Source organism: Miniopterus natalensis, chromosome 10, assembly GCF_054644295.1.
Source record: "Miniopterus natalensis isolate mMinNat1 chromosome 10, mMinNat1.hap1, whole genome shotgun sequence".
NCBI lineage: Eukaryota > Metazoa > Chordata > Mammalia > Chiroptera > Miniopteridae > Miniopterus > Miniopterus natalensis.
Genome location: NC_142090.1, coordinates 8,428,976 through 8,441,163, shown reverse-complemented (window position 1 = coordinate 8,441,163; position 12,188 = coordinate 8,428,976). Strand labels below are relative to the sequence as shown.

Sequence of the window (12,188 nt, the reverse complement as noted above, 5' to 3'; positions counted from 1 at the left end):
CTGGGTGAGCCCTGCCCAGGGTGCTCAGTGGGTTAGAGCATTGTCCCGATACACCAAGGCTGTGGGTTTGATTCCCGGTCAGGGCACATAAGATCATCAACCAATGACTGCATCAATAAGCAGAGCAACAAATCAATGTTTCTCTCTCAAAACTCAATTAAAAAAAAAAGCATCTACATTGGTTGAGCTCTAGTTCCTACTTTATTATGAACTTATAAAATTGCCAGACCTCCAATTAAGTTAGAAAATTGTACTTGAGTAGTTTCTTTGGCCAGTCCTCCCACTAGTTTCATGACCTGTTTTGCTGCCTTTGTCATTTAAATAACATTTCACTGTTTTAACTTCAGTATGTTTTATTGGTTTTCCAGTTACCTCAATACCCAGGGTTTTACTGGTTGTTCCGGTTTTATCTAAGTCTTCTTGAATGTATTATTTGTTTTGCTGATTCTCATTTAAAAAAAATACCCTTTGACCTTACAAATGAGTACTTAAGAAAAAGGGCCATGATGACAAGGTGGGCAGTTAAAAGAACTTTCCCTCTATTGGTTTTTTTTTTTTTAATATACCTTTATTGATTTCAGAGAGAGGAAAGAAGAGGGAGAGAGAGAGAAACATCAATGATGAGAGAGTCATTGATCGGCTGCCTCCTGCACGCCCCCGACTGGGGATTGAGCCCACAACCTGGGCATGTGTCCTGACCCGGAATTGAACCCCGATCGCCTGGATCCTAGGTCGATGCTCAACTGGTGAGCCATGCCCAGCCGGGCATTGCTCTTGAAGTTTGTTCCTGTCTCTAAATCTTTAAAATCAGGCACTTAGAAGCTTTGGGGGAAATGTGCAAGGTAAGAGGAAAAAGGTAGAGGTTGGAATTTAAAATTTTGACTTAGGCTTTCATGGAAGGTGCTTCATAAATACGATTATATGTGTGTGTGTCTGTACACACACAGACACACACACACACACACACACACACACACAGACACACACACACACACACACACACACAGAGGCACACTTTGTTTTATCATGCTTTGCCTTATTGTGTGCCACAGATTTTTTTTTACAAATTGAAGGCAAGACCCTTCACCAACAAAAAGACTGACTCGCTTTTTTGCCATAATTTGTGGTGGTCTGGAATTGAACTTGCAGTATCTCTGAGGAATGTCTGTATGAGATGCTTTTTAAAAAATGAGTTTCTAGACCCCATGATTAAATAAATAATAAAATTCGTCTCCCACCTGCTTCTTCCTGAATCTCTCATGCTGCATGTAAATGTGGAGAACTTTGTATTTTTAGCAGGTATTTGTCAACTCTGCCTTGGAAAAAATCTGCTAGTAAGACACAGTCAATTCTTTCTAGTTATACAAATAACTGTATATTAAAATACATTTCATTTTCAAAACTGAGGTATCAGCTGTTTAAGTGTGTATATATATATTTTGGGACACCCTGTATTTGATTAACCTTTTATAATTTACATAGTACTTTTCACAAATACGTGTGAATTAGTATTATCATGATTTTAGAGGCAGAAAGAGGTTCAGAGAAGACAAGTGACATAAGGCCACATAGCCAGTGGTAGAACTATGCCATAAACTCATGACTTTTGAATCCAAAGCCCAGTCTTTTTATTATGCCATTGAAATCAAGGGGAAAATCCTCATGCACACAAAATACCAAACATCAGAGGGAAAACAAATAGTTTTGGTCTTGACAAGAGCACTCCAATGAAACAATCTGGCCAGCCTACCCTACAGTTAAAGTGCTTTTTCTGATTGTACTTAGTCCATGTCCTAACCCTTAGCCACTGTCTCCTGAAATGTGTTGCTTCCATGGCGTCAAGGTCAACTCTTTCCTCTTACCGTCTGTCATCTGTCCCACTGTTCAGGATAGGTTGCTTTGAGTCACACAGTGCTTACTTTATCAGCTGGTTTTAGGGTACAGCTTACGTAAGTAACGCTTTAACTTTAGTTTCTTTCGGCATAGAGCAGTGGCACACTCATCCTCTGCAGGGTTGTCCACAAACTTCCTGTCAAGCAGTGCTAAGGCTCCCTGCAGGCTCTGGGTCTGTGAGGGGACCAACCACCGAGTCTGTGTTTTCTGACTCAGGTTGGCTGTTGGTATCTATATACTCTCTTTAAAGTAACAGGCTAATTCTCCTAAGCCCCTCTAATGCAGGCCTTCTCCAAAAGCTGGGGACAACATAAACCAGACCACCCCTTGGATGTTCCGCACCGGGTTCAGGCCACAAGCCTGTTGCTCAGCCCAGCATTCTGGGGTGGTCATCCATCCACCAGGCTCAGGTGCACTGGCCAACAGTGCGCCTGCACTTTCCCAAACAAATCCTTGAGATCTTGGCAATATTTTATAACACGCACATGCTCATTCAGTTTTACAGACTAAGTCTATTCAGCTGTGTCTTCTACAACCAGCATGTCAGGCACGTGGAGGTGCTCTGGAAACAGTTCTACATGGATTCTCAGCTTCTGCTAGAATTCACATCTATCAGATACAAATCATCCAATTTTTGTAGTATTTTATTTTTATCGACTATAATATAGGCCCTGGGCATACCGTCTGGATTATGTATCTTTTGAAAATATCATTTACCTAAACATATGTAGAGGGATTCTTACTAGTTCAGGAATTATTTACAAGGGAATTATTGCCAATAGTTCTAAAGTTGCAGGGAAAGAAAATCGTAGCCGCTATACATGCTCTGGCCTGTGCATGGTGCTCTCCTTCCCCGAGAGAGAGAGGTAGAAATAGGTTAAGTGGTTAAGATGGTAAATTCTGTTTTTTACCACAATAAAAACATAAAAAAAAGTATGTAAAAAAATTTACTATACAGTGCTAGAGATCTTCAGAGCAACTCTTGGAAAAAAAAAATCAGAGAAGCCCTCACAACCTCACTAGAAGCTCACTGCTAGACTACAATAAAATGAGCAGCTAGTTACTCAAATGTATATAATAGCCATCTCTCAGAGAAATAACACCTCACACACTCTGATCTCTGGTGAAGTCCAAGTTTTTTCACAGAACTTGCAAAAGGCCCTTCATGATCTGACCTCTGTCCATTTCCTTATGACCAACCAGCACTAGTTAGTGGTCTCTCTCCAATTCCTTGAACAGGACAACTTCTTACCTTAGCTGTTCTCTGTGCCTCAAACACTTTTCCCGTCATTTTTCTTCTGCCCCACTCTATTCACCCTGCAGAGCCAGCTTAAGTATCATCTCTTTAGGGAGGCCTTCTTTAAACTCCCCACTGAGGTTTGGGCTCTTGCTCTCTCTGGATCAATCCATCAACCCATCCACCATCTCCTAGAAGTCTGGATTTTTCCTTTGTAGCATTTAGTACAATTGTATTTATGTAATTAGGTAATATCAGCCTCTCCCACTGGCCTGAAAGTTCTACCAGGTAGGGACTGTTTCTCTTGCTAATCACTGTATTATCAGCGCCCCAGTACCTTGTATACAGCAGATACTTAATGCTCTTACCAGGTATATACTCTCTTACTAGATATTCTCAAAGGAGCAGGTGGAGAGGCACATAAAGTTTGTGAGCTTGGTAGTGGAGACAGTGGCTGAAAAGCCAGACATCAAAGACAGGAGGAAGCAAGAGGGAGTAACGAGGAGACTACAGGGTGCTTTTTTAATGTTTCCCTCCCCTTCCCCAACATCCCACTCTCACCCCAACAAGCCATCCAACAATTCTGTGCATTCATTTCTTTAGGGAATGAGATATACCTCAGATTACAAAACCAAGGCCAAAATAACTTTGCAGAACTAGAATGTGTTCAAGAAACCAGTCACACTTCAGCTGGATCAGACTTCACCATGGAGATGACTGTGTTCCTCCAAATACCCTTCAGCTCAGGATGCCTACACTCATCCAACATGGGGAAAGAATAAATACTCTTGCTTCTGCTCTCAGTCGCTGAGGAGGAGGTCTCTCTCTGGACTGACCAACACTATTTCTTTTTTGCTGCTCTCTTCCCTTCTCCTTTCCTTGGTTTCCCCTTTCCACGAAGCTTCTTCAGACGCATCTGCTCCTCCTTGAAGTCCTGATGCTCATCTCTAAATGGAGAGAGAAAAAACAAGCCAGTATTTTACAGATTGGAAGAGCACACCAGTCTAGCACTGTTGCCTTAGATAGTTCCTGTAATTAATCCCTGACTTCTACAAAGCTTGGTGAAAAGAAAGGACAGGGGTCCCCAACATCCAGGTAACCTGTATTCCAAAAGTTCACTTCTAAGTCACAGTTTCCCTTCATAGAAACAATGTCACAAATCGCAGTTAATTCCTAGGCCAGCCATGTAAACCCATGTAATTGGGATACAACACTATTAATTACCCCGAATTTCCCTATAACACTAACACAAACACTGAGAGGAGCAGAAAGTGGGTAAAAACTTCAATACTTAGAGACTTTGAGAGTCCTGGGAATTAGCACCTACGACAAGGAGGAACGGTGCGGAGGAAGCTGCCTTGATGGCAGTAGATAATTCACACCAAAAGGCTGCAGGGGAAAGGCGCAGGCAGATGGAAGCCAATTAAAAAGACAGGCACTCTAGAGATCAAGGCAGCCAGGACTGTGTGTGCACATGATGGGGTGGTGTAAGATGAAGACTGCCTATGGTGTATAAAAATGTCTGTGTTTTATGATCAAATACCTGAAGAACAAACAGTAAGGTGTTTAAATATGTAAGCTCTGGAACCCATCTGAACCTGGGTTCACATCACAGCTCCATCATTTAGTAGTTGTGTGACCTTGGATAAGTGACCTTCCCTCTCTGAGTCTTAGTCTCTTCATCTGTAAAGTGTGGATAATAATGGCACATGAATTATGTGAGAGAGGGGTTTGTTGGCCAATTTTTAACTCCCTAGGCTGTTTTAAAAAAGTGATTTTATAGGATATGCTGTTTCAGTCCATGAACATGATGGACACAGCAGACCTCTTGGATTTGCTATGATTGCCCCAAATAATCTATTTTCGACAGAGCAGCCAGAGTAATTCTTATAATAAGTCACATCATGTTACTCTTTTCACAACCCTGCAAATGGCTCCCCATTTCACCCAGAGCAAAAGCCAGAGTCCTTCCCATGGCCCTCAGAGCCCTTAGTGACCTGCCTGCAGTCCTACTGTTCACCCCTTGGTCTGTGCTGCTCCTGGAACACACCAGGTGCACAGCTGCCTCAGGGCCTTTGCTCTGCTCTTGCTTCTGCTTTGAAAGCTCTTCCCCAGGTTCCACTAGGATCACTCATCACTTTCAAGTCTCAGCTTAAACCACATCTCAATGAGGCAAACCCTGACTGTCCTATTTAATACTGTGACCCGTCTGCTCCCTGCCCACCGAGTGTCCTGCCAGCACCCTGATCCTGCCCAGCTGGCTCTACTACTTTTTTCCCCTCCATAGACCTCCAACTTTGTAACATACCACATAATTTACTTATTTACTATGTTTCCCCCCTCTTCTACACTCCCTCCCTCATTCCCATCCACCTCCAGCCAGAAGGAAAGCTCCAAAGGCAGGGGTCTTTGTCTCTGTGGGTGAAAAGCCCCAAGCGCCTCCTAGACCGAATGGGTCGCTGTTTGGAGAACCTGTGCTTCCCTCCCCGTGCAGGCCTTGGAGTAATGTTTTCTTTATTGGAGGCTATCTAGTCTCATCCTGCCCTATGCCATAGTCAGCCTTATGTTCGAGGCACCATTTACCATAGCCAAATATGTGAAAATAATTGTGCTTTTCCGTGGAGAACAAAATGCTAAGTGTTTCTTCCCTGTCCTCAAAGGCAGTCAAGGCTTTACTTTCCAAACAAATGGAGAGTGGCAGCAAACAGGTACATTCAAGTAGCCGAATGTGATTTTGTTATGGGTTATAATTTTCTACTCAGGAGATCTGCCTTCCAAGCGGATGTTTTCTTTTGGGTCATAATAAAATTAATTTTTATTTTCTGAGCCCACACTAATGGCAAGGGAAACTGCCCCCAAAGCCATTCCAGAAGTTCAAATATGCATGGATTATAATCTGTAATAATATATTAACTAAGAAAACCTATCCTATTTTGTTCACTGCTGCTCCCTTGTGCCCATCTGAAGTGCCCACACGTGGAAGGTACTTAAAAAAATATATCTGTTGGATAAATGAATGCAGCTATCTGGAATGAACTAGTAATTTTATTACATTAGAGTGAACAGTTCCAAATTAATTTTTGTCTTGTTGCCCTAAGAGAAGCCCAATTAAAACAAGTTAAATGAAAAATAAGTAGGCATTTTAACTTTATACAATTATTCACTGTTAGAATTCTTTTATGAGCACATATTAGTTTGGTAATTAAGCCTTTTTTTAAAGAAAACGATCACATAGGTATTTGATGTGTTTTCTCTCTAGAGTCATGTACAGCCCTAAGCTCCCACTTCCTATACATCCTTAAACATACAACTGCATGGTGGAAAGAGCCTACCGCGCTACCATCAGACACCGTTACTCTGCTAGAATACCGGTTACATGCTACGCTTAAAGGTAAACTCCAGCTCACTCAGGCCACGTCAGTATATCAAATGGGTACCAACTAAAAATGCCAGGAGAGGGTGGAAGGCAAAAGGAACTCCAGCAAAACTGCCCCAAGGAAAGAATGGAGGCTCCCCCACACCAGCTAGGAAGCAGATGGGCCATGGGCAGGGACTCCCTTCATCTGACTGACCTGCTCAGCGTTTGGACTAGTCTTCTGCATCCGCCAAGAGTGTTCTTAATGACTAATTAAACATCTCTCTGTAGCTCAATATCCAGTCAATGTTAAGTCACGGTATAAGTGCATGCTTCCTGTTATTTTTGGTATGTCCATCATGGATATTTTGAAAGCCTCCTGTCCCTGCCTCTGCCCCAAACTGTACTTTTTGAACTACCTGGGCACTATTATAAGAACCACAAAACTATAAAGACAGAAAGGCTGTTTTTTTCCCCTTTTCTGATCTACTACAAAAATCTCTTACAGGTTGCTCTTTTTTTGTCATTACCTGTAGAGGCCATAAAAACGCAGTATCCCCATGAGCGCAAAATAAGTGTTGTGATTTGGATACCAGTCATAAGTCTCCTTCCTCTTGGCCAAAGGCTGCTCACTGAAGAGTTTCACCACTTTCATGGATTTGGAATCAGTGGGCCTGGCAACTTCACCAAACAGCCGGGCACTCAGACGAGACATGCGCAAGGCATATTCTGAAAGTGAAGACATTTTGGGGGCAGCAAGGAGGAAGAGTCCCTACAGAAGATAAGACGACAAACAGGTTAGTGTGAGAAATTCCCAGGTTACCGAATGAACACTTTAGAAAATGAAAACACAGCAAGTCACATGTAAATCTGTCCATGCTGTTGGCAGGACATGCCTGGGAGTTGAGATATATCCACAGTCCAAGTGGCTGTTTCCTTTTCATGTTTTACATTTGCAATTTTTACATTTGGTGTTCACTTACTATTGCTCCCTTGCTCTACTGACCTTTTTACAGTGAACTATTTTGTGATTCAATAGGTTATTTACTGATGGTTAGTTTACCTATTTGTAGGCTAGATGAGGGCAGAGAAACAAGTTTTCCTACCACAGCATTATTATACCTGCAGAAAACACCCACCTAAGCACTCTGCAGAATAAATATGCTGACTGCTTGCCATCTAAAGGTTTAATCATGGCAGAGAAATAATTACGCTGTTGTCTTTATTATCAGCCCTTTGAACAGTGATCTCCTCAAGGGCTCCAGATGGCTGAGAACTGCTAATGAGTTATGAGGTCATTTAGCCTCTAGGTTGCTGGATTGAATTCTGCCTAGAGACTGAGAGCCGTTTGGGAAAAACAAACAGAAACAGTAAGGAGTCTTATAGAAACAAAATGAGCTCAAAAGATTCATTTTATTCCTGAACAGAGGGCACTTGGGAATTGTGATATTACCCGTCTTATCTTCCATCTTACATATTCTGTTTTACTGCAAGCTAGTTAAGTTCTTACTAGCTGAAAACAGTAACTTTTTCTTCAGAGGCAGAGAATGTTGAAAAAGGTATATAAATGATATCTGTAATACGCAGAAATTATATAGGTGACATATAACAATCAAGAATGTTGCTGGTGGAATAACTATCTTATTCCATTCCAGTTAAGATGTAGGGGTAACTACTGGTGGAATATGCTAATTTATGCGACATTTTTGTACATAGTGAGATGAGAATCTTTGCTAAGAGGCCTATCCTGGGGGATAGTTCAGCTGGGATGAAAAGGAGTTGATCTCCAAACAGAAAAAAGTCATCAACCTATTTTGAAAGACCAGTGGGAGAAATAGACAAAAAACTCTCCTAAACAGGAACGGTGCCAAGTAAATTTCAAAAAAGCTCATGCAAGAAAAACAAACAAACAATAGAACCAGTGTTTAAATTAAGGGCTATTTCATGTCTACATCAAGATCCACTGAAAGAGCAGAGGCTGGCCTCAAACCAACTTCAGATTGGTCCATCTCAAACCATTTACCATTCTCAAACCAACCATGCAATCTTGGGCCAATAGTGCCACCTGAAGGCCAGCAACGAGAGAACTGTCAGATCCAAGGTCTCTCTGCCTTTCCTCCATCCCCAAAACCTGGGATCTGTGCAAATCTTGCTCTTTCTTTTTCCTTTTGCTTTCAGCGTGCCCAGTTTCCAGGTGCACTTCTCTCCCAACTCTTACTCCACTGCCCAGTTTCCAGGTGCACTTCTCTCCCAACTCTTACTCCACTGCCCAGTTTCCAGGTTCACTTCTCTCCCAACTCTTACTCCATTGTGCAGTTTCCAGGTTCACCTCTCCCAACTCTTACTCCATTATATGGATGGGATGGCTTGGGGTTATATTTTCATCAATGAGGAAAAAAGTCATTAATTGTTTAATGCAGTGATTTTCAACTGGTGTTGCCACAAGAATGTAAAACATGCAAAACCTGACTATTTAGTCAGGGGCACTAATCTCTTTTCCCTTGGATTGTCAAATAAAAAAATGACAACCGCCAACACAATAGCCATCCAGTGTGAATGAATCAAAATTATACCTATTTTTTGTCAGATGGGCAAAAATATATTTTTTTGGTGTGCCATGAGATGAAAAATGTTGTAAATGGCTGGTTTAATGTATAAATAGAAAATAGTTAGCAAATTAGTGCTTTAAACCTCTAAAGGCCTTGCATATGTCCAGAAGTTGCCTTCAGGAGCTATGTTTTATTGTAGTTTAAGCATACTTTATCTTTTCTCTGCTTCCCACCTCTACAGTTATGTTTTTCCAAACATCAGATAAAAAAACCAAACTATTTCTTAATCATCTTTAATTACTTTGCTTAATTACTATTATGGTATTAGAATAGACTTTTGTTGCAATTGCATGATACTTCCACAATCAATTATTTGTAAGGTGGCCTAGGAACTATTAGCTAGGTTGTTATCCCCAACCTATTTCCTCTAAATCTGAGTTTCCTTTTAGGAAGACAAAGCTTGCAGGACTATTGTGAGAAATAATTAAGACAGTAGCACTCAGTAAATGGCATTCACTTAAAAAAAAAAAATCTAAACCTGTTGGTAAGTTGGTGCTCGTATGTTCTCATTTGTTCCATACAGACACATTTGTTTATTCCTGTCCTCATTTAATTATGCAAAACAAAAGAGATACATACTCCATGCAATTAGACTTGTACCTCTCTGGGATAATAGCCTCACTTACAAAGACTGACAGCCAGAGAAACATAGGGGAGGGGACCAGTACCTTGGTAACTTGACAGATAGCCAGAAGGACATTAAGACATTGGTCATTGAAGCTACCACAGGATGCTAAATTACTTCCATGCCCACTTTAGAATGTAGCAAGTTACTGGGACACATAGCTTATAATCATAAGGTCTCATTAGAATCTATTGGAACAGGGCTGTATCACAAAATCCAAGTCCTAAAACTTTAATGATGGAGAAAGGGAGTAAGTCTTTTCAAACCTGAATCCCTAACTAGACAGAGAACCATTTGCTAAATAGAAGGACACTGAAATGGTTATAATAATTACTGCTTTGTAGTCTCCTTTCACATAGCACATATGTGTCTGGTTAAGAATGGCAGAGGAGCTTGGTGTTCTTTTTTTCCCCATAGGCTAAAACAGCGAAAAAGTTCTGCTGTCCATAAATACTGGTTCTAAGACTGGCAAACTGCCACTTTTTACTAGCTTTAAATGAAAAAAAAAAAAAAAAAATTGAAAGCCTTATTTAGGACTTTTCAGGACCCTGGTATGCCTATTTATGGATTCTTTCAATTTTATCTTTAAAAAAATACGATGAACCCTAGTCAGCTTGGCTCAGTAGTTAGAGCCTCAGTCCGAGGACTGAAGGGTTCTGGTTTGATTCCGGCCAAGGGCTCCATCCCCTGCCCTGGTTGGGGCGAGTTTGGGAGGCAACCAATGGATGTTTCTCTCTCTCTCTCCCCCTTCTACTCTCTCTGAAAAGCAACGGAAAAAATATCCCCAGGCAAGGATTAAAAAAACAAACAGAAAAACTACGAAGACCCTGTTAAAGGCATTAAAGTAAAAGGCAAATAATTTACATGTCAATTAGACTTTTATTTTCATGAAGCCATGCTGAGGGGGTAAAAATTAAATCACTTTTCTTTAAACGTGAACTAAAGAAAACAGTACAACGAAGAAACATGGAGTTGAAAATGCTAAGCAAAACCAAATTACTCAAACACGTTACGCCCACACAAGAAAATCCCCCTATTTCTACTTTGGCATAAAAGGGCAAGTTTCTTTGCTCTTTCTGACAGGTCTCAGGCACTTAGAAGGTCAGGTTCGTTGTTTAACACTGGCTCTGGATTAGGTTGGCCTTTTTTCCTTTGAAAAGCGGAGGAGCTCTTAGCCTGGATATCCCTCAGCGTGGCGAATCCCGTGGAACTTTAAAATATGCTGATACGTGAGTGCACATGTGTGTAAAACCTGCTGGGGACAGAGCTTTCTCCAGTTTCTCAAAAACCAGCGGCTGGAGTTGAGCACCAGCTTTGGAGCAGACAATCCGGTCGGAATTTGGCCTCTGCGCTCTAATGGCCAGGCGGTGTTTGTAGCAGCACCTACCGCATTCTCGGCCTCCGTTTTCTCACCTGCCACCCGAGGACAGTTGTACCACCCGAGGACAGTTGTACCACCCGAGGACAGTTGCACTACCTCCCGCGTCGGGAGGCTGCCCCGCAAAACTCAGGGCGCAGCGCCTGCCCTAAGAAGCACCAGCCTCGGGGAACGCGCACACTGCGCGCACGTGCCCACAGGAAAACCACCGAAACCCGGTGCCTTAACTGTTTTTAAAGCCCGGCGCCGATTATTTTACTGGGTCGCAGAGACACGAATGCCTCTGAACAGGCATCAGCTTTATTCGGTTCAACAAGAACAGATCACGCCTGCCTGTGATGGAAGGAACGGTGTCGAAGTCCACTGACGCTGAATTGGCCGAGATTTTTCTTAAATATCGCTTTATTCTATTTTTCTTAAACTGGTAACAAAATTAACCTGCACGCCCCACGCGGTGCAAAAAGCCACGTGCCGAGCAGAGAAACTGAGCCTTGAAAGCTACCGAATCGGGAGACAGTAACTGCGCCGGGCAGGAAAGGACGCCGGGGCCCTTGGTGTGGAAAACGCCCCAATTTACGCAGCAACAGGCCAAGCTGTTGGCGTGATACCGGAGAAACCTCCAAGCCGCTTAAAAACGAACGGACTCCTCCTGTTCTGGGAGACCCTAAAAGGTTGTGCACGCCGCGCCCCGCCCCCCCGCACCGCGGACCCCCGCGGACGCCGCGGCAGCCTTACCTAGCGGTCACCTTCCTCTCCCGCGCGCCCGCGGCCGGAAGGCCCGCCCCCCGCCGGGCCCCGAGGCTCGCGGGCGACGGCGGCGGAGAGCAGTAGAGAAACGAAAGCGTGGGGCTAGAGGGGAACTCTCGTGGAACATCCGGAAGGGCTAGCGACGGGGCGCCTGCGCAGTGAGGCGGCGTGCGGGCGACCGAGGAGACGGCGGTGTGGGAGGAGGGGGCTGGCTGTCCCGTGAGGTGTGCAGGGCTCGCTCGCGGTCGGGCTGGAAATGGCTGCACAGCTGCCCCCCAGAGCTCTGCAGCAGTGGCTGTGTGTGTGCGCGCCTTGTGGTGGAGGGTGAACTGCAGTTTCTTGTT

At 43.2% G+C, this 12,188-nt stretch overlaps 1 protein-coding gene across 1 annotated transcript; it reads right to left on the bottom strand.

The window, feature by feature from the left end:
- Nucleotides 1-1,604: 1,604 nt before the first annotated feature.
- On the bottom strand, nucleotides 1,605-11,888 carry MRPS33 (mitochondrial ribosomal protein S33). The gene is made up of 3 exons (XM_016205091.2): nucleotides 11,833-11,888; nucleotides 7,016-7,257; nucleotides 1,605-4,077 (listed from the first exon to the last, which is right to left on the bottom strand). Exons 2-3 carry the CDS (start codon nucleotides 7,228-7,230, stop codon nucleotides 3,972-3,974), a joined length of 321 nt encoding a protein of 106 aa, XP_016060577.1. The 5' UTR covers nucleotides 7,231-7,257; nucleotides 11,833-11,888; the 3' UTR covers nucleotides 1,605-3,971.
- Between the last annotated feature and the right edge of the window lie 300 nt (nucleotides 11,889-12,188).

Bases quoted from the DNA above. Each gene is read 5' to 3' on its own strand.
- MRPS33 (XM_016205091.2), bottom strand. From the start codon at position 7,230: ATGTCTTCACTTTCAGAATATGCCTTGCGCATGTCTCGTCTGAGTGCC. The intron at 4,078-7,015 runs GTAATGACAAAA...CTCTCCATTTAG, and splicing joins CGTTTTTATGGCCTCTACAG to AGATGAGCATCAGGACTTCA.